At 45.0% G+C, this 26,957-nt stretch overlaps 1 protein-coding gene across 3 annotated transcripts in view; it reads left to right on the forward strand.

Moving 5' to 3' along the window:
• LOC119658656 (calcium/calmodulin-dependent protein kinase kinase 1) overlaps positions 1 to 26,957 on the forward strand; it is a 382,257-nt gene that overhangs the window by 299,667 nt on the left and 55,633 nt on the right. For all 3 annotated transcript variants that reach the window (XM_038066200.1, XM_038066202.1, XM_038066201.1), the window contains one exon: positions 11,455 to 11,524. In XM_038066200.1, the coding sequence (XP_037922128.1) occupies positions 11,455 to 11,524 (70 nt within the window). The remainder of the gene's footprint in view (positions 1 to 11,454; positions 11,525 to 26,957) is intronic.

The raw sequence follows: 26,957 nt of genomic DNA on the forward strand, positions 1-26,957 counted from the left end.
GTGTCGTTGAGGCAATCCAATAGAAAAACCAAGATAACCTGTGTACAGCTATGGGGCTACAACGGCGATGGCAGGAAAAGTTCGCTAACTGATGAGTCGATAATGAAATATAAGACGCAGAATATTTTAGATAAACAGGATAAGGATGGTAAGAAGTCATCCCTAGAAAAACTCTCCTGAGTTGATATCAACTCTATGTTGTATGCTACTCACTGTTTTGATTTTCATGAATAAAAATTACGCCAATTCATCAACTAGAAGGATGATGAGATGAAATTTGTTTCAATCACGGAGCTGGCTCTTGAATGTCAGCACCATGGAGATGAGGGCATGGCCTAAGTGCTTAACATCCCGATTAGCATTTTAATTGCTTGGCACTGATATCCTTTATCGTGCTGATGGTTGGGAAAGCTGTTAACGCCAGGTCAACACCCATCGGCGTTGGAACTCGCGGCTGCTAAAATATGTCAACCTTTCGGTCATCAACCCATAACACGTCACGATGAGGATAATTAACATTTTCAATTAACTATGCAGAGGTGATAATAGGAGGAATGCAATTTTATTTCATCGTTGTTTACCCATCATCCCCCTTTTTATGGACACCACAACATTTCAATTGAAAATTACTCTCGCTTATAATTTATTGCAAAAAACCCCCCATAGCTTGCCATTGTTTACGATTATTTATACGACCTAACAAATTACCGGTAAAAGTATTCCTGATGCAATGCAAGAATATCCATAATCGTGCTGCTAACGTAAACACTATTCCATTAAATATCCCCCGAGCAGCCAGTACATGGTTGCAAATGGCTTGATTTATGGCTTCTTTTATTATTTTGCGGTCCTGCTCGCATCGCTCTGCTGCACATATTGTCATACGTAGTACACGAATCTGGTCGTGGGTGGAGTAAAGCTCTGTGTGCGGTACTCCTGCAACAAAAGCCGATATAGTGCACAATTATCCTTTAATTGTTGTGCTGGATTAAAACCATTTTAACGACCCACATAAATTCCTGTACAAAGAACTGCGTTGCTGTAGTGCTTATATAAAAGGATGTTCTGTATTTCGACATATCCTTTTCGCTGCAGTCGTGCTTTATTGTCCTGGATATTGTTTTTGATTTGGAATTGATTGAATTTTAAGTGCAAATTTATATGAACTCAAGGATTTCTGTGAAAAGGTTTTTCTCTGAATTGAATGTATTGATTTGTAGGAGCTCGAGGATATTTGATTTACTCTATCAAGGTTGAGATAGGGCCAGTGAGATTATCGATGCTTCATTTTAAAGATTTCTTCTTCAGCTTTTGTGGTTTTCGTGTTAAGGCAGAAGGGTCGCCTTTCCGAGGAGCTTGAACATTGCAGTATTCCAGGCCAGCCTGAAAGGTGCAATTGGAAGAACTTGAACTTAAATTGACGAACTTTGATGCCCTGCTAGCATTTAGGTCTGTGTGTTTCCCTCGTTCTACAATTTTATGTGCTATCAATTTTGAATGTAATTACAATAAAAACCTCCAAGAACTTGCGCTGTACCTGTTCACTGTCTGTTCAGTTTTTTACTAGGAGACTGGAAAGCTTTTAAAGCTATCGTAGGCTGCTTCCAGACGGGTATGTGGGACTCCTACTCATTAAAACCATCTCCTTCTCCTTCCACTTTCCCCGCGGGACTCCCATATGTTATTACAACGCGGAGCTGGATCAGAAGTTGTCCTGCACACGTGTTCGCCCTCGTGCTCCTCATTCGTTCCTCCTTGCAGCTGAATTCCTCCTTTCTATGGATAGCTTCGGTCACCTTTTCGACTGTAGTCCATATCCCTTTCGATTTCAACATATGATTCAATATGCTTCCCGGAGCGAAGTGTTCCCCAGTTTTAACTTAATGCGGCTCTTCTAGCTGCGAACCTCGGGCGTTGAAATAACACGTGTTCTGCGTTCTCTGTAATGTTCGGATACATTGGACAATATGGCGACTTGTCATGCAGAAATTGATAGAGGTACGCTCGATAAGCTAAATGTCCATCAACGTTTCTCTGACTCGATCCTCTCCTGCCGCTCGGCGATAGTTTTTTTCCACCGGACTGCTGCCAATGAGATACGTTCGATCATAAAGGCCTTCAGAATGTCAATTGGGATCATCCCTGTTGTTCGGAATGCAGTAACCAATATATTTGTAAAACAAAACCTTATTAAAATCGATTCAATGTCTGCCTATCTGTCTTTTTTTTCATCCTTGGAAGGTGGAACGGTTCAAAACCTACTGCTGGCTCCTGCCATGCAGTTATGTGAGACTTCTACTCACCTCCTTCTTCTTCCACTCTCCCCACGGGACTGCTATAAGCATTGCATCGTGGGGCTGGATCAGTTCTTAACTGCGGCGCATTATTATTCGCTCCCTTTCTTGCTTTCTTCGCAGTTCTTCATTCCTTAGCTGTTGCTGAATCATTTTCAGCTCAATTGCCACTTGATTCCAAACATCCGTTGATTCCAACCAACCAACTCCGCTTTATTTCCAGGTGTTAAGCGCCTGTCTGCAATCGCCTCCAGCCTAGTACGGTGTGCTGTAAGCCTTGCTCCAACATGCTCCGCATTCTCAGCTACGTTACCACATCTTGGACAGCATGGTGACTCGTCGTGTCCAATTCGATATAGATAAGCCCGATAACCTCCATGTCCCCTTAAAAACTGTGTTAGCTCGTAGCTTTGTTCCCCGTGATTCCTTTCCATCCATCTTCGAATGTGTGGAATGATACGGTAGGTCCAAAGGCCAGTTTGTGCCTCGTTTCATCTCTTTTGCTATTTTGCGATGAATTCCAGCCGTAGTAGTTGCCGTCGAAGTACAATAGACTCCCCGATTGTATACTTTTTGTCGTAGAGACGCCAACGTTCATCCGCCAATATGTCTATGGGGAGTGTCCCTGCCAGTACATATGCTGCTTCTCCTGATGTCGTTCGATAAGCACTGCATACCCGGAGTGCACTTAGTCGATACGCCATTCCTAGTTTTCCGCAGTTTGATTTGTTTTCCAGAACGGTTGCTCCAACTGGAGCTGCGTAGAGTAACACGGAACTAACTACCCTTGAAATAAGACAACGTCGACTTTGTCTTGGTCCACCAATGTTCGGTAGTATCCTCGAGATTGTTGCAGCGATGGAAAATGCTTTAGTTGCAGTGCACTCAATGTGTTTTTTAAAGTTGAGTCTTTTGTCAATCATTACTCCCAAATATTTAAGCGACTCTTGGGAGTAAATTGTTTTTTCACCGACTTTAATTTTCAGGGTCGTGTCTTTCCTTTTTTTGCTGATTAGCACTAGTTCCGTTTTATGTTCAGCAAGTGATAGACCGGACTTTTTCAATCAGGAATTGATCTCCCATATCGCTTCATTTGCATAGATTTCGATCTCGTCTAAGCGTTTTGCCACTATTGTTACCCCGATATCGTCCGCAAAGCCAATAGTTGTCACACCGTTAGGAAGGCGTAGCGTCAGCACTCCATTGTACATAATTAACCACAGTAAGGGACCTAAGACAGACCCCTGTGGTACGCCGCACGCATTGGGAATAATTTCTCTCCATCGTCCGAGTCGCAATATAATCTTCTTCCAAGAAGAAATGCAACAACGATGCGTACAATGTACTTTGGAGCCTGTAGTTTGGTTAGAGCCTCTACGATTTTCGTGCACTTTGCAGTGTTGAATGCATTTTTTACATCGATCGAATGTCACCACTGCGCAGCATTTGTCATCTTGTATTGCAGCGCGAGCCAGGCCAGTCACCATGTTGATTGCTTGTCGGATAGGCCTCCTTCCTTTTCCGCAACAGCGAGCAGCCTGTTGTATAATACTCTTTCAAATAGTTTACCAATGGTATTGACCAAATATATCGGTCGATATGAGGAGGGGGTCTCCCAATGGTTTATCTGGCTTCGGAATAAGTATCAATTTTTGCGGTTTCCATTGCTCGGGAAATTTTCCTTCTCTAAGGCATACCGTAAAAACTTTGGCAAACATACCTGGTGCTGATCTGGCTGCCTGAGGCAGTTTTTCCGACATTCCTCAATTTCTGAATCCCACCAGAAATTGGGACTTCGTCTTCGGAAAGCGCTACGCTGTGGCCTGAGGCATCGCATGCCCGCTACAATTTTTCCGCGACCTGTAAAGCTTTCTTCATCGTTATTCTTTTTGGTGGCTTGGGGGTATCAAATGAAAGGTCTCGATTAGTACTTACCGTAACTGGTCTTAGGTTTAACATTTGTTAGAAAGGCGGGGAGTGCGAGGGGTGGAAAGTGATAATTTCTTTAACGGACCCATTCTCAGAAGCTACCTAACCGAAAAATCTGAAAAAAATCATGAAGCTGCCTCTATATGGTGCCGAGGCCTCAAAATACTCTCCATATCGATATCTGTTCAAATTAAGTAAATAATAGTATATTACCATATTTTTGGGGAAATCGAGTAAAACCCCCCTTAAGTTTATCTCAGAGTTATAAAAGTTGGTAGTAGTATAAAATATAAGATGAAGCATATTATCTCCAAGTTTGATCAAAATCATACTGTTAGTAACAAAGTTATAGTAGCTCAAAGTTGTCTTTACCGTGTAAATTTAAAATCCGAAGTACTAAATCTGACATGCTAAATGCATATTCTTAACGGGCTACTTACAAATGGGATAGTTCTACACTTAAATATACTCACACAAGAAGCAAATAAAGCCTTTCATACCTGAAGCGCACAGCTTCCGGTTTCCCGACTTGTCTTCTATTTACTATCTTTTCCAGTGCTTCCGATTGAGCTGAATACCGTTGAAACAAGGAGGGGGACGGCCCGGCCTTCTGCCACTTATATATGGTAGCATTCTCGCCCACAGTGTTCCGGTGTTATATGCCCCAGTTACTGGTCGTCTAAAGCATCCAGCTACCGGGTTTTCGACTTGTTTTGTTTTGCAGTGTTTTCGAGCTCGTTACGGCTACAATGTTGCACTAGTTATCTATCTAGCTACTAAGCAAGTCTAGTCCAGAAATCAGTAGGAGTGTAAATAAACTAGGCGATACGAAGACTAACTGGCTCAATTGACTCCTTGTAAGGTAAGGCCGTTTTGAAACTAATCAGATTCTTTAGAAACTCTCAAAATAAGAGTCATGGAGCGTCAAGCGCCATGAACCTGGAAAAACCACGGGTAATTCCGCCAACCCTACGCGCTAGTGGCAGGCACTGACTAATCGTAATAAGTGGATTAGCCATGGGAGCGCAGATCTGCTTCGGTCACCCAGACAGTTAATAATAGTTAATATCTGCATGCAAAATTCACCGGCGCTGAACTGGTATGTCGAGCCGCGCGTTCAAAGTGTCCCCATGAACAGCGAATTGTTTTTATTTTGTGTTTTCATGTTCCTTTTGTAACGTGCACCTGGCCAGCCGCTAAATTAAAAGCGCCAAAAAACAAATTTTGACTAAGGCTGGGTATGATCCAGAACTACTCTAAACGTGACCGTAGAAGAAACCTTTGCAAACGTGGAATGAGGAGTCCCATCTGCCGTCTTTAAAGCTGGGCGTAATTTTCAGATCGGCACTAATTTTTCACGTAGGACGTAGCCAGTTCAGCGGAGATACAACTAACCAAAGCTCCGGTGTCCACCAAGCCTCCAGTGCCTCCTTACTCCAAAGGGTGATGTTCGCATATGGTCGAAAGTCTTCCTTCGGCTTGTCTGCTAACGTTATGCCCTCTTTCGTGCAGCCCAGTAGGCGCGAACGCGGAGAGTGCAACGCTCAAGCGGGTTGGTGTCATGCAACTGCGAGATGCCCATGATTTGCTCTCGAGCTTTCTGAACCGTCTGCAGCCGAATATGGTACGGGAGCCAATGTCTAGGTACGTGTTCATATGTCTCCTTCCCAGACAAGTCCGGCGAAGGCATTGATAACGTAACGGGTGAGTGTTTATTTAAATTGTCAGTATTGGCTGCAATGGTTGTCGATCAATCCGAGTTGAGTATTGCGGTTACTTGTAGTTATCTTTAGAAAACACTTGTATTTGTCGATTCAGACGGACTACAGGCGTTAAAGAGCCTGAGAAGAGGAGTGATGGACTGAAGGGTTCGGTCTCCGAGACGTTCCGAACCATCCCCTTCATCGCTCCTCTGTATCCAGGTAGTCCAGCTCCCCAGCTGCACTACGGTGCTAAGACGTTGTCTGAGCAGAGCTCGCCTAAACGGAATGCTCATCCCTGCTCGCAGCACGTCGAGCAGCTCGTCGTGGGCAAGGGGCCTGAATACATAGTCCTTCAGCTATAACATGGCCTGTAAGTACTCGTCGAAAAGTTCGCCCTCTCCCTAAAACCAGCTGCTCATGAGCCTCCGGATATCTCCATCGGAGGTAAGCTGAACCAACCGCTCTAGCAGTTCGTCGCACTGTCGATTCCAGCGCAGAGGACCAGCCTTCCGCCGTCAATGCCAATACCATTCTATGACGGGTCCTGCTAACAACAAGTAGAAATACCGACTCAAGGAGTGAAACTGCTTTCCCAGGGTATCTTCCATCAGCATTGCCACCCGATCCACGAAATTGCTAATCGGCATTGGGTCGGAGGCTCCCGAGAACTTCAGGCCCCATCCGAACACTATCTTACTCATGTGGTCGGCTTTCACTACTCTTTGACTCGGCCTCGCAGATGGCAAATGTGATGCTCCAGAACGAGGAGTAGAGGTATTCCGGTTCGATTGGGCACCCGGTGAGTCCTCATTGGATACGGTCACTAAAGAGTGAACCGTGCGGTGCGCCGATGAGAGTAAGTTCCCGGATCTCTTCTCGCGGCCACTCAATGTTATGGATGAGCGTACCGGATCTGCCAGAGTGTAGATTATGTCCGGCGTATCTTGGCCGAGAGGGGATGATGGGCGTTTTACGTCAGCGTTGGATGGTAGATCCGCTAACGGCACTGCAAAGGCGGATCAGGCTCCCTTTTCCTGCTGATGTCGGGCGGGTATTTGCCGAATGGGAATTTTGGGCACAACTCCGACCGATTTCGACTCTACCTCCTCCTCCTCAGAAGTCTGAGAAAACGCCAGTCCACAAAAAAAATCTCACGTGAAGAAGAAAGTCGACGACCACCCCCCGACCGAGTAGATTTCAGTCCGAAGCTTTTTCGGGAAGTAAAAGAGCATGGTTGGAAAAACTACCAGGAATGGAGTGACGGCACGGCCATCCTCCTAACTGCGACTAGTTCGGTCGAAACTCAAAGCCACGATCCCAACCAGACACCCACAAAAATTAACAAAACGCGACGATGAACTTTAATTTTTAATAGGTTAACTTAATAATTTGACCTAACTCCTCGGCAAACATTTAAAAGGTGGAGCTACTGAGTTTCGGATGGACAAGAGAAGGACAAGGTCCATTCTATTCCTCTGTACATGCTCCACTGAGGCACCTTGGCAATAGCTTCAGCCGGCTATGCAGAGGAATACGCTGAATAGTTCTGTTCTGAGTGTCGAGCTTGAACTTACAAGAGGATGTTCACCTAATGAACAAGATCCTCCTAAGTTCGTTTAGGCATCAGAGTATTTGCTAACGAAGGTAGCTCTGATCCTAATAGTAACAAGCTCGGTGGTCATAAACCCCAAAAGATAGCGGGAATGCAACCTTTCGGGCTCCAACTCTGCTACATACGCAGAAGCTGCTGTTCCCCCACGTTGGACGCCAACTCTGTTACTATGAGAGTTCAGCGTTGCATCACCTTCGCCGCAGCACGTGTCGTCCGGTTCCATATATTATCTCCCGCAGTCTGTGTTCACGACTGCGAAATCTGTTAGGGGAGTTTGGTTGGTTGACGTGCTGGTGCCAAGGTGATGCAATGCTGATTTCTGACCGTAATAATAGGGGAAAATATATGGTTGCCATTCACCTCCTTGCGTCAACCACATCAACGCGCAATCGTTCGCGGTCATGTGACATGCGCTTTAGCTCCCTCCACGACTTCCTTCTATACTGCTCTGGGCCAAGTTCCTTTAGAGCGACGGGCTCGTCGGCCATCTTGGGAGATGGATTCCACTGCATGGTATAGCCCGCAAAGTAATTTTCGCTTCTCCTTAAAGTGTGAACTATCCACTGCCACTTCCGTCTTCCGATCATAGTATCTACGATTGCCAGGCTTGTGTGCCTGTGTTCGTTTGAGATAGTGACGAAAGTTTGGAGCTCTTGGGTAAAAGTGGCGTTCACATTCCATGTGCTACTTCCGTATAGCAACAAAGAAAGGACACTAGCGCACAACAGTCGCAACTTGATCTTGGTGTTGAGATAACTTTCAGAACAAGCATGCCAGAAAATCATGATTACAAAACATGTGAGGAGAGAGTTTGGCATGTTTCCTCGGTCCACCAAGCGTTTCCACATAATCCACATCGGCCAATTGGCCCTGTGCGAAAATCTCGCGGTTTCAGGTATTGCCTCTCAATCAGCAATAAGATTAACGCGGTGGCCTGAGGCGATACCTCTGAAAAAAAGATTTTGCACAGTCTTATGCTGAGGGCCTTTGTTGAGAGTAGAATCCAGGCTTTGGTGCGCCGGCAATTGTCGACCAGGGAATGCTGTTTGAGCCGTCCCTTTTCCTATATTTGGGCAAACTCTTGGGCTTCAAATTCCACTGTGAAAAATTTGCTGCAGGCCCTTTTATATGGGAAGAAGCTGAGACCGCTAGCTACCCTGTACTCGATATTAGGTCGGGTCACCATCGATTTGTTGTGTCTACTCAAGGATGCAGTGCGGAAACTGAACCCACTAGACGGCAACCACACGAAAAACGTGTCTAGAGATCTCGGCTCCTGCTCGTATCCTAACTAGGACGGATGCCTACCGGAGGCCGCTGCAAACAACTGTCGAAGGTCTCTGCGAAGTCTTCGGTAAATGCCAACACCATGTTAGCGTCAACGTCAAGAACATGATCAAGAGGGTTTCCTTAGCCCAGCTAAGGCCTTTCTTGTAGGAAGAAAGCTCAGGCAGGAAGAAAGACTTGCGACGCGTCCGTTTTGACTTGCGGTAGTCGAGTTGAGGGACCTGTGCCTCTGCTTCCTCGTTGAAACCCCCTTGGGTTTCATCTGGGAGTGGAGTGTTGGGGCGGAGCAAACAATTTGACTGGTTTGATCATTGATGGTTTTTCCGTTGAAAGAAAGTTTTGCAATTATATAAAAAGAAAAAAATATTGCGAAAAGTATTAAATATTGTGGATTCGGGAACAGTGTATTGGAACTATGGATTTGGGGCTATGGGGATCATGAAAATGCTACGTACTACCTTAGTGCGGAAGCAGCTATTGAAGACGGAGCTCTTCCGATCATCGAGTATTACCAATTAATCAAATGTTTTCTGAAGGTGAGGCAAGGAAGAGAAAAATAAGAAGAGTTGGACGTTTTTGCATAATACGTGTATGACTTTCATTTACAGAAGCGTAGGTTCCAAAGTCTCTTTGTTTTACTTAACAAAACCCAGTCTGTGAATCGAAATTTCAAAATTAACAGCATCTTTTTAACACACCTTGTAAATCATTTTTGTAAACATTTTCATTTGAGATATAATCTCGTCTACAAATCGCCTAAAGAACGCAATAAGCCCAAACATGGCTCCAAAGATTAAGAAATATTCTCCTTGTCTATGTCCATTTCAAAATGTTAAACATGTTCGAAATCCTTTGGAACCGTTGTTCCACCACTATTTTCATGATTGCCTTCCCTTTTCCTTCCTCCCGATAGAATTTTGAGTGACATCTACATTCATCGACGTCAGTTGATTATACTCACAGCAATGACTATGGTAGTGTTGAACTGTTCCTCTTGGAATACTGAGATTGCTTATGGGAACCCATGACAGTCTACATCATTCTCTGTAAGGATTCTCACGAGGTAACGAAGGATGTGCTTCTGTGAATACATCTTTTTAACATTTCTGGAGATAGTCTATAATACAATGAGAACCATTCTACCACATGCTAAATGTAGGTCTTCAGCGAATAGTACAAACGAAGGAGAATACTATCCTTTCCGGGATCCTACATAATGGAAGCCATTATACAAGTTTATCCAAAACAAAGCGCCAACAGACAATATCCATACAATTCAAGAAGAACCAAACTGAAAATCAGTTTATAAACTCGCGAAGTAAGGACTGCTGAGAACAACAAAAGAGTGTGTCAGTTTCTTTTTAAATTACATTATCTTTGGAGAGCTGTGCCCATAAGAGATTTCAATCTAACAATTCCTGGAGCATAGACAATGATTTTCCAAGTGTTTTGCATTTCGACGTTCCTCAAAGTTAGCATTTCAACAGAAACATCATCAAAACTTCTTCCTCCGACATAACAAACTCTGGGGAGGCCGAAGTTGTTGCGGTTTATGCTATGAATACGAAGAAGATGCCAACATCCGGAGTAAAACCAAGACGTCCTCAGAGATAAAGCCTGAAATTGAAGGGGCGGAAAACAGAAAAGATGTTGAGAACGGAAAAATCAAATGAAAAGAGAACAACATCCTTTTTTGCGCTTCCTTTTCCTATTTCATTCTGCAAAATGGCAAAAGTATAAATTCTTATTTATGAGGTGAACATATACATACATAAATAAATACATCTGAACCATCTCAGGAAAACCCCAGCTCTGCTCGCAGTCCGCTGCATCGGGAAGTGGAAATAGCGACGAAAACATGACAGGATTACGATGGAACTGTTTTTCTGTTCTCGGAATTCTGGAATTTAGCAAGATATTGCCATTGCAGGAGGTATTCAGTATCTCGTTTAGATGAAAATGGGACCGTGCTGCCATCAGGGTCAATCAGATAAAAGAAGCCTGTGACAAACCGGATGTACCTATAAATAAAGCAACCGATGGTTAATCACAATGGGCGACTCCTGCTCCCCAGAGCGAAGGAATCGCTTTTCTACATGTTTAACAGGAAAAAGATAACTTAAAGACATTAAAGGCTTTTCCGGTCCTCGATCTAACAAACATGCAGGAGACCTTGTGAAACACTCAAAGCAAGTTAGGTGAAGGTGTTCCTCATTTTAAGGACATTCGACAACTCTGTTGTAAACGGACTCCCTCAACACAATTCAAGTTGTATTCTGGTGGAGTTAAAGGAGTTCAAAAAGGGTTTGGCGTTCCTGTGAAATATAAGACCCCCCCAAGATAAAATATTCCAGTGCAGAGGAGAGCAGCCCTTGACGTTAAGTGTCTTCATCCTTCTGCCTTATACGTGTATTTTGCTTTGCTAGGCTTGAAATTCACGACCTTCGCTCCTTTTTCAGGTTTCCTTCCTTCACTGCGGTAAAGGGCGATAAATTCTTGACATGCTTATGCTATGCAAAAGGAAATCCTACAGACACATAAATACTTATACCGAGATTATTTTTAATATCCTTTAAATGGCAATGAAAGAAGATATTAATTTGAATTTCACATTTTCATTTCTTTGCAGCATCACATTGGAATGATGGAGCGGCGCCATGTCGAAATCAACGTGCACCGCGGATTGGAGACATTCAACGGTAAGATGGAGCTTATAAGATTCTGTGTATAAAGAGGCTGGAGAATTTGTTTTCCTTTTGCATTTGACTGATTTGACTGCATCCTGTGGTGAATTTTTTTCTAAGGAAACTTCGGATTATCTCTTCAAGGTTTTGCGTAAAACCAAACCTTATTAAGACCGAGTCATTGTCCATCAATCTGCCTGTCTGTCAGATGCATTTTTTTATGAAATGGGTGAACCTGTGGGTAAAAGCATACTAAGCAAAAGGGAAGATGAAAGGATTGGCATCTTACGAAACAAATCTTAGTTTTGATGTCAGTTTTTTCAATTGGAAGTGCGAGGTCAAAAGGCACAGTCGTAAAGTGAGATAGCCATTCTAACTGCATGCGATAATGTGAAAGAAAAGCATGTGTTGATGCTCCAATGTAAGATCTAGTGTGCTTTCTAAAAATTCCAATGTAGGACGTCAACACCACCGGTTTTCTCTCCACTATCCCGCGCCGTGTGGCCCCTGGACGATAGGATAATGAACACCAGTGCATGGTGTGATATATGGCGTCATTTGTTATCTATCTACTGTCACTTCTGCCTTTTGATCACCATGTTCATGGGTATTTGACTCCCATACCGACGAAGTGCTTCTTTTGGTATTCTCTCATGTCAGAGATATGAATTGAAGAAAGCTCAGGGCTAACAATGGCGGTCACCTTCCATGTACTGGCCCCTCTATAGCAACACTGAGAGGATACTGTTTAGAAATACCTGGACTTGATGTTTGTATTCAGATAGGGAAAGGAGTTTTAGCGCTGTTGATGGTTCGCGTAGAATTCAATTCAGTATTATTGTCAGCAGGAACCCAGCTACCCAGTTGCACAAATTGTTAGTTATTGCCAAGACTTTGTTTGTATTTTTCGGCAATCCATCTCTCCTTGCATCCTTCTCTAAATCCTATCTGGCTGGACATATCTCGGCGAGGGAATAATCCAATGCCTTCGGCAAAGGGGAGATTTTGGAACGGGATTTGATACATGCTGCGCTGATAATAGCGATTCATTTTCCTCCTCCTGCCTGCATTGAACACTCTACACACACGCGCTGTTGACATTAGCGAAAGCCTTTTCGAAATAGATTAAGAACAGATATAGCGGAGATCTAAACTCCCTATGCGGTTCCAGGTTGATCCGGCGATTATTATTATGCGGAATCCAGTCTACCCTTTTATCTGTTAGGACGACCGATTCGCTTCCAAAGTGGTTTTTGATGCATTCAGGAGTTATTGCCGCTGTTATCTTTTCAATAGCATGCGAGTGCCCCACGGATTGTCACACGCAGAACGGACACCGTTCATCGGGATTTTAACGATGATCCCATTCGTCCAGTCCTTGAAAAAAGTCACTATGCGTTTCAGATGAATGGGACTAATAGCTCGTTAGAAATATGGAACGTGGAACAAGCAGTTCTATGACAAGACTGTCAACGTAGCGGCTTTGTTCCCCTTGAGTGTATTGATAGTAGAAGTGGTTTCGTTTCGTTTAGAAGAACAGTCTACATCGGCATCTTACAGTGGTTAGCCATATCGTTCACAACCGATGGAACTCGCCAAATAATATGCAATTGAGAGTGATTGCAAAACGCTCCTTCCTACCCACGAGACTGCAGAAATTGCAGAAATTTACAAACAGTCACCATTATTATTACGATAACAAGACTATGCTTTCCCATCACAACGTCAAGCAACAAGACTCATCTGCCTCATCTGATGTGGTTCTCAAAGCACTGCAGTCTCACAGAGCCAGCAATCGGTAAAATCAAATTCACTGAATTACAGTAGAATGAACTGCAAAATTACAACTACAGTGTAGCTACGGTTGTCTTCTGGCAGTTTGACATCTCTGGTTACCCTTCACCCCTTGTTGGGGTAAAGCACGTCAAGCATACCTACGCGCCATCGCTCGCGGTTACCTGAAATGCACTTTAGTTCTCCTCACACTCTTCCTCCCGTGTTATACGCCAAGTGCCCTTGGGACAACCCACTCGTCCGCAATCTTGAGATAGTGGATTCCTCTGCATTGCATAGTCCGCAATGCAACTATCGCCCCTCCTCAATGTGTGACCTGTTCACTGCCACTTCCGTCCTCCTATTACATCGCATACGAGTGCCAAGCCTGTGCGCGGACCAAGTTGTTCGTTTGAATTAGTGTCAGGCCAGCGTATTCCGATGATACCACGCAGACAGGTATTGACGGAGCTTTTGAGTAACAGTGACATTTTCCATGTGTTACTCCCATATAGCAACACGAGAAGAACACTATCACAGAACAGTCTCAATTTGATCTTAGTGTTGAGATAATTGCTCTTCCAGATGGCAGCGCTATTAATGCGTCGGGTAACATCTAGTTCAGTACCGCCGTTGAAAGAAAGCACGCCTTCTAGATATATAAATTGATCGACGCTTTCGATGCTCTGCCTATTAATAGAGATAGGGAAAGTGAGATGACCCTTCAGACGGAAAACTTTAATTTTGTTGGTGTTTATCTTCAGTCCAACTCTACTTACCTCTCTTTCCAAATCCAGAGCCACTTAGCCAAGGTCCATGACTCGGTGGGAGAGCAAACAGATGTCATCAGTGTAGTCAAGGTGTTTAAGGAAAGATGCCCATTGAATTCCTCCACACCCTCCGGACAAGGCATCATGAAGAACGTCACCAACAAAAAGAAGAAATAATATCAGTGACAGGATGCAACCCTGCCGGACTCCGCTTTGGACCTCAAAATCCTTTGAGATTTTACCTCGGTGCAGCACGTCACAATTTGCGCTCTGATTTTATTCGGAGATTGTCCCTCTGGCGTTGAGTACTCTAGATACACTCCCTGTTCACGCTGTCGAAAGTTTTCTCGAAATCGATGAAGAGCAGGTGCAGCGAAGATCTATATTCGGCGTTCTGTTCCAAAATGATGATGGGAATTGATGTGGTCAATGCTGGAAGATCCGAAGCGGAAACCAGCCTCTCTGTCGATCAAGCTTTTGAGATGTTCTTTGATTCGTTCCAGCATTGTTTTAGCTATTATTTTTGCGACGGCAGGGAGCACGCAAATACCACTCCAATTGTCACGCTCAAAACGTGTGGCCGGCTCGATATGGGAGTGCGAGCGCATCACGCCCATCACCACTTGCGGTGGTCAGTAGAGCCTTCAACCCTCTCCTGCGAGAAGTGGGAGACGCAACTTTCAAAGCCGACGTCAGTGCCCCTCTGGTTTTGCACATCCAGAAGACGACTCTTAAATCTACTATTGATCGCAAAGTGTTGGTTTGCTCGTACTGCGTCGGTTACTTGAAACCCAACCCTGACTTTAACGTGCCACCACCGAGGCGGTGAAAGGGGCAGAAGGCCACGAACATCCCACCATTATCGTTACGGTCGCCGACCCCGTGTTTCCGCATCACATACCTGAGCAAGGTGTTATATTTGGGAAGCTTCCCCTCAACTGCGCTTAGTTGCTCGTAGAAAGCATCCTTCTCTACTACCTCGGAAGTTTCCGTTGGTGCACACATACATTATGTTGCGGGTATATGCATATATCCCAAAATATTAGAACAAAGTTTACCTCAAGTGACCCACTGGCATTGGCATTGTTACCACTTTGCTTCCTCAGCGCCAAGGCACTGGAAGGCAGACAACAGTTGAGCTTAGTAAGTGCGTGATACCTCTAGCAACCGAGGACGAGCTGCGGAAAGTATGTGGTAGAATTGGCAACAGAGTGGCCCAAGGTCGGGATAGCATCGCTAGCGGAACTCTGAAGCTGGCAGTGAAGACTATGCGCGGCTTTTTCCCCAAAACCTTTGAGGCGTGCCTAAACGAAGGAATATTCCTAATAAACTACCTAGAGATCGAGCATCATATCGGTCAATCTGCCTGTTAGATATAATGAAGAAAATGGGGGAGACGGTCATTTACAACAGGCTGCTACCCATCATTGGAAGCAACAATGGCTTTTCGGAAGGCCAACATGTGTTTCCGCGCACCCCCTCCACGGTGGATGCATAAGCAGTTCTAGTGGCTTCTGTGCTGCGTTGGTATTGGAGGTCAAAAATGCATTCAATTCCGCTAAAAGGAACCGGTTTAAAGGGGCGTTGTCTGGCATATGTGATTTGGATATTTGACTAGTGTGGTTGAGAATCAACTCGCAGAGAGGACTCTCTGCTATCGATCCGATGGGGGCCCCAAAGATTACGTCGTCACAGCGGGGTACCAGAGGCCCCCGATTCTGTAGAAAGTCATTTATAATGGACTGCTTGTTCTTCCCATTCCAGAGGAGGCTGTTATCATTGGTTTGCCGATGAGCTGACCGTAGATGTTACAGCAAAATATTCAGAGGAGGTCCACGTGATGAAAATGATGAGAGCGGTAAGGGCCTGTCTGGAAAAACCAGTCTGACCCTCGCGGATGAGAAAACGGAAGCGGTCTTAATAATGAACCGTAGAAAGAAAAACACCGTCAGTGCAAATACGGTCGTCTTTAAACTGGCTGTCAAATGCCTGGGGGTGATAATTCTTTCCAAAGTAAGCTTTAAGCAGAAGCTACAATATTCATGTCAAAAGGCAGTTATTTCCATCGTGATGCTTACAAAAATAATACCGAATGCTGGTGGGCGGAAACATTGTCACAGTTTACTTCAAGCCAGAGTGATGTGATCCATTCTGCTGTTCGCGTCATTTGTGTGGGCAGAGATCCAAGCAAATTCTCAGAGAAGGAGGTTTACCGGCTGATGGCTTTGAGGTCTAAGCACTTTTAGAACCACATCAAACGGGTTACTACTAGTAGTGGCGAGCATGATCCCAGTCAACATTCTGGTGTAATAAATGAATGCAAGACGTATGGAGAGGCACGCAGAACACAGGAATGTAGCAAGATCAGAGGCGATTGATCTCTGGGAACGCAGATGGGTTGAGCTACGTAGGGTCGCTTTACGCACAGGCTCATTCCCAACTTTAGGGTATGGCTACAGTGAAAATACGGGGAGACCAGCTACTACATAACTCTCTTCTTCACAGGAAATGGTCTCTCCTACAGGTATTATCTGCATTGGTTCGGGGTGAATGATTCGCCGAGTTGTCCTGAATGCAATAGCATTGCGGAGGATCCAGACCATGTGTTGCTCCATTGCCCAAGTTTCGCAATGGAGAAGAGGAGTCTGAACGAAGCGCTGGGTAGGAGAGTGAGAATGTATTTGCGGAGCTGTTGAAATCGAAGGCCTTCTCTGCTTGTCGTAAGAGGCAACTAAAAGGGAAAGAAATGTGTGGGCTAGCAATCTGCCAATTTTTAAACGCCTCGCCAGGGAGTGACTTCACGCCTACACCTTTGCCTATCGAAAATAGGCTACGATTGGTTTGAGATTGCTAGCGAACGCCCTTAGCGTGCTCACTTTCTCCAACTCGAGCGAGAATTCCTGGAGCTGGACATTTTTGGTCTAAACGAGGTAAAATGTTGGGACTCTGGAGAGTACTAATCTGCCGCTTGCGGCAATGTGCTTTTGTATTCTGGAAAGAAAAGTGGTATCGGGTTGCCTCCGACGGCTACCGCAAGGCGTGCTCTCTTGGTCTGGGAGCCAATTTCTGACAGATTTCTAGTTGCAAGACTCCGGTCCAGGTTAAGGAGCATCACAGTTGTAGAGTGTTATGCACCAACGAAGACTTTCAATGTAATGGAGAAGGATACTTTCTACGAGCAATTACACACAATTCTAGAGAGCCTTCCTAAATGTGACATTGTGATCGTGATGGGTGATCTGAATGCTAAGGGGGTCTAAACCACCCTGCTTGAACATGTGATGGAGAAGCACGGTCTTGAGGACCGTATCGATAATGGTTCACCACTTCGTCATCGGTGGCACATTGTTCGAACACAGAGATGGCCATCAAGTCAGTTGGGTTTCAGCTGACCGACACCGTACGAGAAATCAAATGGAACACTTCGCGATCAGCAGTAGATTTGGGCCTTGTCTGTTTGATGTGCGTAATAATTGAGGCACTGACATCGGCACCATCTGATCGTCGTTTGCGTTCGATTGCCTGTTACACCCATCACTTCTCGCATTTTTGAACAGTTGTGATTTCCCAAGTTCAACATCGACCGCTTGTATGATCCAGCAGTCACTCAACATTGGGAAATCTATCTTGCCGATCAGACGATACCGAGCGAAATTCCGAGGAGCTGTGACCAGTATGCACTATGGCAAATTGCGCTGGTCAGGAAGTGGGAGATACGGAAGAAGATTTCAGAAATTTTTACCGCCTCACGGAAATAGTACTTACATGTGGTCGCAAATCTTTTGACGGCAAGCAACTGAAGAGGTGGAAAAACACTTCACCATGATTCCTAACCCTCATACATTAGGTGAGGTTGCGCCTCTTGTGGAGGAAATTGCTAATGACCACAACATGAGGATTTTGAAGTCGAAAGCAGAGTCTGCCAGGGTTGCATCTTTGACATCTTTCCTCAAACACTTCAACCATGCTGATGAGATCTGGTTGCTCTCTCATCGAGTCAAGTAGAGGTGGTTTGAAGGCAAATACCAACAAACCCAAGGCTCTTGGTCTGGCGGATCATCGCAACCCCCCTTTCTGTATTAATGGGCAGAGCATCGAAAGCATCGATCAATTTGTATATCTAGGAAGCGTAGTGATGTTACCGGACTGGATATTGCCCGACCCATTAACAACCTTAGAACCGCTTTCACTGAACTATCTTAAATTGAAACTGTTTAGTGCTGGTGTTCTTTGATGACGACCGTCAAGTGAATTGCCCCGCTTGTACTTGTGCGGAACAGAGAAGGAGTGCCGGCGTCTCGAAAAGCCCTGGTGGAAGTTGAAGTGCATTTAAGGTAACCGTGAACGAGTGTGTGTGGTTGAAGCGGTATAATCTACCACAGGGTAAATGGCAACCATATTTATGAGACCGAAGGAAAACCCGCTTACGGTTTCCTGTCCAATCGTAAAAATACAGATTGAGCTGCACAAGGAAGTAATAACTAGGAAAGCAGAAATGAGTAGAAGCACAGGTGCCTAAAGGCAAACCTACTCGGCGAAGTAATATCTAAATGGTAGTCGCGTACGGCCGTGGTTAGAGAAACCAGGTGCGATTTACAGTGGGTGCAAATCCGTTCTAGCTCCAACTTTCGTGCACTGAGCTGGAGCGAAGTGTCTTTCTAAAATTTTTTAGAACTCCGGGCACGAAACAAAAGAAAAGATAGTGGAGAACATCTTATAGATGATGGTTAGCAATGTCATATCTCTGTAATTGCTGCATTGAGATATAGCCCCCTTTTTATGTATGAGACAGAGAATGCCTCTCTTTGCCGAATATCAGGCATTGATTCATCACCCCACATCTTGAAAATAGGTTGCTGAACCACTTGGTGTAGTTGATTGCCTCCATATTTAACCAGTGAGGATCATTTAGTCTTATGTCGCTCGGGTTTGCAGATTTTCTCCCGCTTAACTCTCAATCGCAGAGCTGCTGCGTGGTCGTTGCTAGATCTAGAAGAATCGAGTTTCCTCTTGGCGGGTCCATTGGTAGAACCAGTTCTACTCCGTGCGCAATTGACAGTTGACACCTCAGAGACACAGGTCAGTTGAATAGCGGCGGGTGGCCGCTCGCTTCTCCTTTCCACCGACAAGCGATGGCTGACTTTCCGAAGCTACAAGTAAAGAACAACTCGAAGGCAGAAAAATCAAGAATTCACTGACATTAATTCTGTGGCTCATTGAATTTTCCCAATGCTTTCCTTTGGTTTCCGACAAGCAAATTAAGATAAATTACCTTCTGAATGCTGCCCCCATTCAATGGCATCAAATAATATGTGAAATGTACGTTGTCTAATACTCATATTAACTTCCCACTCCATACTTCCATTAAGCTCACATCATTTAAGATTTTCCAATTATTTCGAATTTGTTTAAAAACTGTTTTTCCTCATTTCCAAATATTTAATCTTTCCCGGAATTTCACCAATTAAATTTTAGCGTGCGGAAACCATCAAGGTAGAATTTATTCATTTCGAAAAGATAAGCTTTGGCCTTTCGCAACCAAAGAATACATTTTTTAGCAAAGTCAATTCAACCTTGCTAATATCTCATAAACAAGGGTAGATCACTCGTTAGTCCTCACTTTCAGGATTTTGAATTTTGATTAAAATTTGCTGAACAACCACCGAAAATGGGGAGAATTCTGTAATGGTTCATATTTGAGAAGCATTTACCGACAAGTTGCGGGGTATGTAAATATCCTTTTTGATGCTTTTTGTGTTCCATCCCCTGAAGAGGTTAATCCTGTTTACATTTTTCTTTGGAATAATTTAGCTAATGACTACATCTGTTCTTCCTTTAGCAGCAATTATTCAAATGCCGACAGCCATTAGGAGTCAACCACCGACTTTTGAAAATGTTTATTTTTATGCCAGGCATTATCCCGGAATTTCGAACTATGGTGTCTGAAAACTTTTTCTCAAGAAAAAGTAAAGAGTTAGGAATAGTCACAATAGGAGTAAATGAGCGCCTTTGGTAGACGGCGACTTGTCGAATGAAGTTATTGGGTTCAATGATGCAAGTTTCTTCTGGAAATATAATATGCTAAATATTCTGCATAATTACCAATCATTTAATTAGACCTCCTGTCCTAGAGATAAAAGATTGCACACCGAAAGCTGGACACATCAAGCCTTATAATTTCGCTATGTTAAAACCGTTTGTCACACCTGCTCCATATGTATGCACTTGTAGCCAGTTGAACAAATTGATTCAATAGAAGTCAGACGTATTGCACGAATGAACTTATGTGAAATCTTCCAGTAAATTATTGCTGCTGTGATGGCCTCACAACCTATCTCAAAAAATGCCTTCTGGATGCCTCATTCTCCTTGGGGAAGTGGTTTCAACTTGAAAATCTGGGAGCGATTTATTAACTAAGATGACAAGAATGGTTTCAGGTGAATGCTGGTGGCTTGTCAAAGAATTGATGCTTCCTCTTTTGATTACTCTGACCACTTTCCAGCCCCCTCTCTCACCCTTTGTGAAATAAATATCAAAACTGAATCCAGTTTTGAAAAGTATCTTTATTATTATTATTTTGTTAAGGGAAAGTCGCACCGCGTCCTTGAAGAACTATTGTGCCCCTTTTACTGGTTATAGTGTACCTGTTGATCATAGTATCTCAAGCAGGCCAGTAGCCGTTAGGAACTTTAGTATGTTCCCCACTTCCAGAAGTTTCAGCTTTGCATCTGGTATTAAGTGTTCTCCCAGATGTATCGACCTACTTTGCACAAGTGCTGGACACTGTCCCAGGACGTGCATAGAGGTTTCGTCCTCCTCCTCACAGAACCTGCAGGCAGTGTCCGTAGATATCCCTAGCTTCCCTAGGTGGTAGTTCAGCCGACAATGACCAGTGAGAATTCCCACTATGATTCGGAGGTTCTTTTTGGTGAGGTTTAAGCAATCCTTTGTGCGCATGTGTTCGTATCCCCCAATAAGCACCCTGGACTGCTCCATCCCTGGAAGGCCCGCCCAATATAGTTCCCTCAACCGTTTTTCTTCGTTTCTTAGATTCATAGCCATGAAACCGTTTCCGATTCCACAGAAGGGTTCTGGCCCGTATAAAGGCATCCCTGCTCCCTTCTTGGCTAGTTCATCCGCTGCCTCATTGCCTTCCAGCCCAGCATGGCCTGGAACCCAAAGTATCCAGACCTTGTTGGACGAGCCGAGTGTATTCAGTCTCTCAAGGCATTCCCATACCAGTTTAGAGTTCACCTGGTTGGACCTAAGTGCCTTGATCGCTGCTTGGCTATCGGTGAGAATAGCTATGTTCTGCCCCCTGTAGTTCCTTTGTAGATTAAAGGAGGCACATTTGTCTATGGCGTAAATTTCCGCCTGGAATATGCTAGTGTACCTACCCATTGGCTCAAAGTACATTTTCCTTGGACCAATGACACCGGCACCCGCTCCCTCTGCTGTGAGGGATCCGTCAGTGTACCAAGTAATCAGTTGCTGGTTTAAGCCGTATGTCACAGCCACGCTTTCCCAGTTTGTCTTGTTACTCCAACGTGTTTCAAACTTCTTATCGAAGTGAAACCTCGTTGTCATGTTGTCCCTCGGTATCAGTAATTCGGGATACCGCCTAGAAAGGATATCAATCTTCCTTCGATTTAGGCAGCTCCCCGCCTCACTCATGCTACCGGCCATCCTGAATATTGATCTCCTTGCCTGCATCTGTATGTGCAGATGGAGAGGGGTTAATCCCAGAAGGACCTCCAGGGATGCCGTTGGGCATGTCCTCATTGCCCCACTGATACACACGCAAGCCAGCCTTTGGAGCTTATGTAATTCCCTGGCTTGTGTGCTGAGTTGGGTTCTTTCTGCCCAGATTACCGCTCCATAGGTAATCATTGGTCTTACTATTGCAGTATATATCCAAAGTAGTATCTTCGGGCTACAACCCCATTTTTTTTCCTGCTATGGATCTGCAAGTCATCAGAGCTCTCGTGGCTTTCCGACAAGTGTTTCCGACATGTGTCTTCCAGAGTAATTTTTGGTCTAGCTTGATTCCCAAGTATTTGACCTCTGTTTCTCGTTTCACCTCCATATCATGTAATGTTATGGCTTTCAGGTGATCCAGTTTACGCCTCCTAGTGAATGGTACTATGGTGGTTTTGGTTGGGTTGATCCGCAGTCCCACCTTCCTGCACCAGGCACTAGTAACCCTTAATCCAGTTTGGATTCTATCACATAGGGTATCTTCATATTTGCCCCTACAGATTAAAACAATGTCGTCTGCGTAACCCTAGACTTGTATTCCAGTATTAGTTAACACGTCCAGGAGTTCATCCACTACCATACTCCACATCAGCGGCGATAGTACTCCGCCCTGTGGACAGCCTTGAGTGGTGTTCATGATAATAGAATTTGTACCTGTTTGTACCTCTATTTGTCTGCTTTCTAGCATTTTGCCCATCCAGAGTGCCAGGGTGTTTCCCACTCCTTTGCGGCTCAGGGCATCCTGTATCTCTGTGTGCGATGTGTTGTCGAATGCTCCTTCGATATCCAAAAACGGGCACAGTGCAATTTCTTTTGTTTCAATGGCGTCCCGTAGTACCTCTGTCAGCTGATACAGAGCAGTTTCAGTTGACCTTCCTGCCCGGTAAGCGTGTTGACAGTGATGTAAGGGATTACGCTTTAGAACGTTAGTTCTAATATAGTTGTCTATGACCTTCCCCACCGTTTTGAGTACGAACGATGTTAGGCAGATTGGTCTGAAAGATTTAGGGTGAAAAGGATCCTTTTTACCCGCCTTCGGAATAAAGACCACTTTTGCCCGTCTCCATGCCCTTGGTATGTAACCCAGTGCTATGCTCCCCCTTACCACCCTCAGAAGAGACTCTAGGATAATTCCTAGGCCCCTCTGGATAAGTGCTGGGAAAATGCCATCTGCTCCGGGAGATTTCATTGGTTGAAAGGTTCCCACTGCCCATCTTAGCCTAGCTTCTGAGCATACCTCTTTTGCTAGTTTCCAGCTCTCTTTCCTTCCCCTTTTATTCGTTGTTGGGGTGTCAGGCAGATTATTGTCGCCTGCCGCCGAGGGGTAGGACCCCGGGAAATGAGTTCTGAGAAGCAGGTGTACCCTGTCCTCCTCATTCTCGGTGAATGTCCCATCTTCCTTTTTCAAGCAGACAGAGGATATTCTCCCGTCTTTGGCTACAGCCTTGTACAGCCTAGTTGCTTCTGTGATCTGTTCAATCCCTTCACAGAATTCCCTAAAGCTATTCCGTTTCGCTTCCCTGATGGCGTTGCTATACGCAGTCAGTGCATTTTTATACCTCCGCCAGTCCCCGGTTCGTTTTGCCCGGTTAAAGAGTTTTCGTACCTCCGTTCTCATTCTGGCTAAGTTTCTGTTCCACCATGGTACATCCCTTGATGACTTGACTGTCTTGGCCGGACAGCTGGCCTCATATGCGTCAATGACGATTGTGTTGAGGTCTTCCACCACCGTTTCTAATTCTAATTCGCTCCTGATGTCCCCGCTCCCTTGAAGGTGGGCAATGTTGTTGCTCAGGTGCATTGTGTAGGATTCCCAATCCGTTCTCTTGGGATTCCTTATTATTCTTTTTATTTCGGAGTTACCCTCAATGTCGAATCTGATTATCCTGTGATCAGACATTGAGGGTTCATCCGACACCCTCCAATTCCTGACCATCCCGTTCATTAGGGTATTTCCTAGAGTTATATCTAGTACCTCTTGTCTGGTGCTGGTCACAAATGTTGGAGTGTTCCCTACGTTGTATATTTCTAACTTATTACTAAGAATAAATTCGAGAAGGTACTCACCTCTACGATTAGTGTCACTGCTTCCCCACACTACGTGGTGGGCGTTGGCATCGCAGCCGAGAAGAAGTGGTAACGCCCTCTCCTCGCAATACTCCGTCAGCTTTGCGACTTGTTCCGGTGGAGCCCGGCTCTCGTCTCCTGGGAAGTATCCCGATGCTACCACTACCTTTCGAGTGCTCCTCCCGGCTTCCAATGAGACTTGGATAGCCACAAGGTTAAGAACTCTGAAAGACATATGTATTTTAGATTACGTTTGAGAATTATGCAAGCTCTTGGTTTTTCACAAGACGAGTCCCAAATTACCTGCATGTCTCCTCCTTGCAGACCGCGAATCTGCCCCCGGTACACCCAGGGCTCCTGAGCCAGCACTATTCCAATGTTCTCCTTGGAATTTGCCCTTGCAATCACTGCAGATGCAGCTCTCGCATGGTGGAGGTTTATCTGGGCTATCCTAGTGCTGGCCATTGGCTCCGTTGTTGTTTGGAGCTCTTCTCCACTGTCGGAGTGTCACCCTCCTCCTCCGACATGGCGCTTTCCTGCGCGTCGCTGTCCACCCCGAGCCCTAGCAGTCCTAGGTCTAGGTCGTCCAGCTTCTGCTCTTCACTGGGCAGCAGGTCTATTTCCCTGATTGATCCCGTTCTTTCCGCCACTATGGCTTCCGCGACTTCTTCAGGGACCTCGGTAAGTTTTCCACCCGATGCCTCCTCCGAGGTTTCTTTCCTTGGCTTTTCCTTGTGCACATGCACGGGTATGTTGCCAAATCGGTAGTTGATATGACAACTCCGACGTTTAATTGCCTCTAGTGATCGGTCATCTACCCCGATCGTGAGGAGTTTACCCTTTCCCTCCACCTTGCTTCTGAAGACTCTCCATAGTCGAGTATGGAGATCTTCGTTCTGAGCAATTAGGTGTCTCATGAGGTCTTCTGTTACTATTGCCGCGGCCTTTGGGAGAAAAACTGTCACCATGTGGGCTCCTGGTATATCATCTCCAGCACATGTTGACAGTTCCACCCCTTCCCAGCCTGGCAATCTAGGAATTATGGTTCTGACCCATTCTGCGGTACCTTCCGTCGCGCAGTCCACCAGTATAAGGCCTGGTCGAAAGCGTATCCCGGTGAACACCAGTTTCGACGTCCATCCCTTGATCATCTGCTTGACGACCAGTTCTTCAATGGTTTCCTGTTCCTCCCGAGTGAGTATTTGCTCGGGAAACCTTTTTGGCAGTATGGCCAGCCGAATGCCCTTGACCGCACTAGCATAGCTAATGCCGGGCTTCCTGGGTCCTGCCTTCACTCCTGACCTGCCCGGGTTTTCTCCTCCCGTGAGTTCAGGTCTGGGTTTTTTGGGGGCATTCCCTTCATGCGGGCTGATCTCTGCTGCTCCCCGCTTTCTCGGCTCCGGTAGAGATGGCTTAGGTCTGTCCTGAGCCTTCTTAAGGGCCTCTTCTGGTTTCAGGCCTTCCTTCAGATAGCGCAGGTACCATTTAACCCCGGCGCCACTGAGACCTGTCTCCTTCCTGACGTCTGTTATGTTTATCTCAGACGTGCTTTTGCTGGTCCCTGCTCTTTGAGCAGTGGTGTTCGTTGGCTGTAGTCCATGCAGTATACCAATGCTCACCTTGGATCCACTGCTTGACGTCCCAACTTCTCCCTTCTTGGGTGTAGTCACCTGGCTTTCAGTAATTCGGAGGCGTGCCTCCACCTGATTAACCAGTTTTGGTGCGGTACGGGGCCCCGCTTTTTTGGTTTTTGTTTTTTTTTTCCAATTTAGTACTCATTTGATTCCCACGAGTATGGGGGTTAAGAGGTCCGCCGTGCCATAGCCCCCCGTAGCACGGTAAGATCTAACTTACTCACTGAGGCGACCAGGTATCAGTGAGGCTCCGTTCGAATACAGTCAGTTACCCCCGACTGCAAACTATCCAATGGGCACGGTTCGCATGACACCCTGGATTGGGGGAGGTGTTTTTCGACTCCCCAGTCTAGATACGTAGCGTTTTGTTAATAGTAGGGTCACCTCGTACAGGGTGTGGCTATCACCACTCACTAACGGTCTTGGTAGACGAGAGGCTTGGCCCCTGAAAAGGCACACACCGTCCCAGAGGAGAGACAACTCATCCTTAGACAAAGATAGGTTGGCCTCAGGGAGCTATGTTCCGCATCAGTCTATCCTGCAGTACACTGCTTGACCCCAAAAAAAGTATCTTTGGTTTGATACCCAATATGGCTATATTTGGTGAAAAAAAGATTTTACACCCCTCTTTTGCATACATGAGGATCCGCCCCCGGGGTCTTTAAATTCGGCATAGAACGATTTAACTCATTGTGTGCGTGTGCGTTCATAGGTCCCATAAAATTTGGTGTCAATCGATATAACGGTTTCCAAGAAAAGTGTGTGTGACAGGCAGGCAGTGAATCGAAATTTTTGTTTTACACAAAACCTCAAAAATCATAACTCAGTGTTGTGCCATCTGAAATAAAACAAGACGGGAAACCGGAAACTGGACCCTTCAGGTATGGAAAGTTTTGTGTATTTCTTTTATAAAAATATTTCACTGGACATTTGTCACATTAGTAACAAGGGTGTAATGTATTTGCATATATTATGTGAGAATATCCATTTTCGCGTGATATTGACATTCAAAGTCTTGAATTTGCAAACAAGCAACAACTTTGACCTAGAATATCCACTTTCGGGTGATATTGACATTCATAGTCTTGAATTTGTATAGATGCGACAATTTTGACCTCTCATAACTTTGTTAGTAATAGTGCGATTTCCACCCAACTCGGTATGCTTTATGTTATATCCTACATTGCTGCTCGTACTTCTACAATGAACTTAAGGGGGTTTTACAGTCAGTACTAAAAATTATTGTAATATACTATTATTTTCTTTATTTGTTCAGATAGCAGTGGAGAGTATTTCGGAGCCTAGACCCCATATAGCGGCAGCCTCCTGAGTTTTTTTCCAAACTTTTCGGGTAGTTTTTGAGAATGGACTCGTGAAGGAAATGATCACTTTCGACCCCTTGCACTCCCCACCTTTCCAGCAAATGTCAAAACTAAAACGGGCTTC

This window comes from Hermetia illucens, chromosome 6, assembly GCF_905115235.1.
Source record: "Hermetia illucens chromosome 6, iHerIll2.2.curated.20191125, whole genome shotgun sequence".
Lineage (NCBI taxonomy): Eukaryota > Metazoa > Arthropoda > Insecta > Diptera > Stratiomyidae > Hermetia > Hermetia illucens.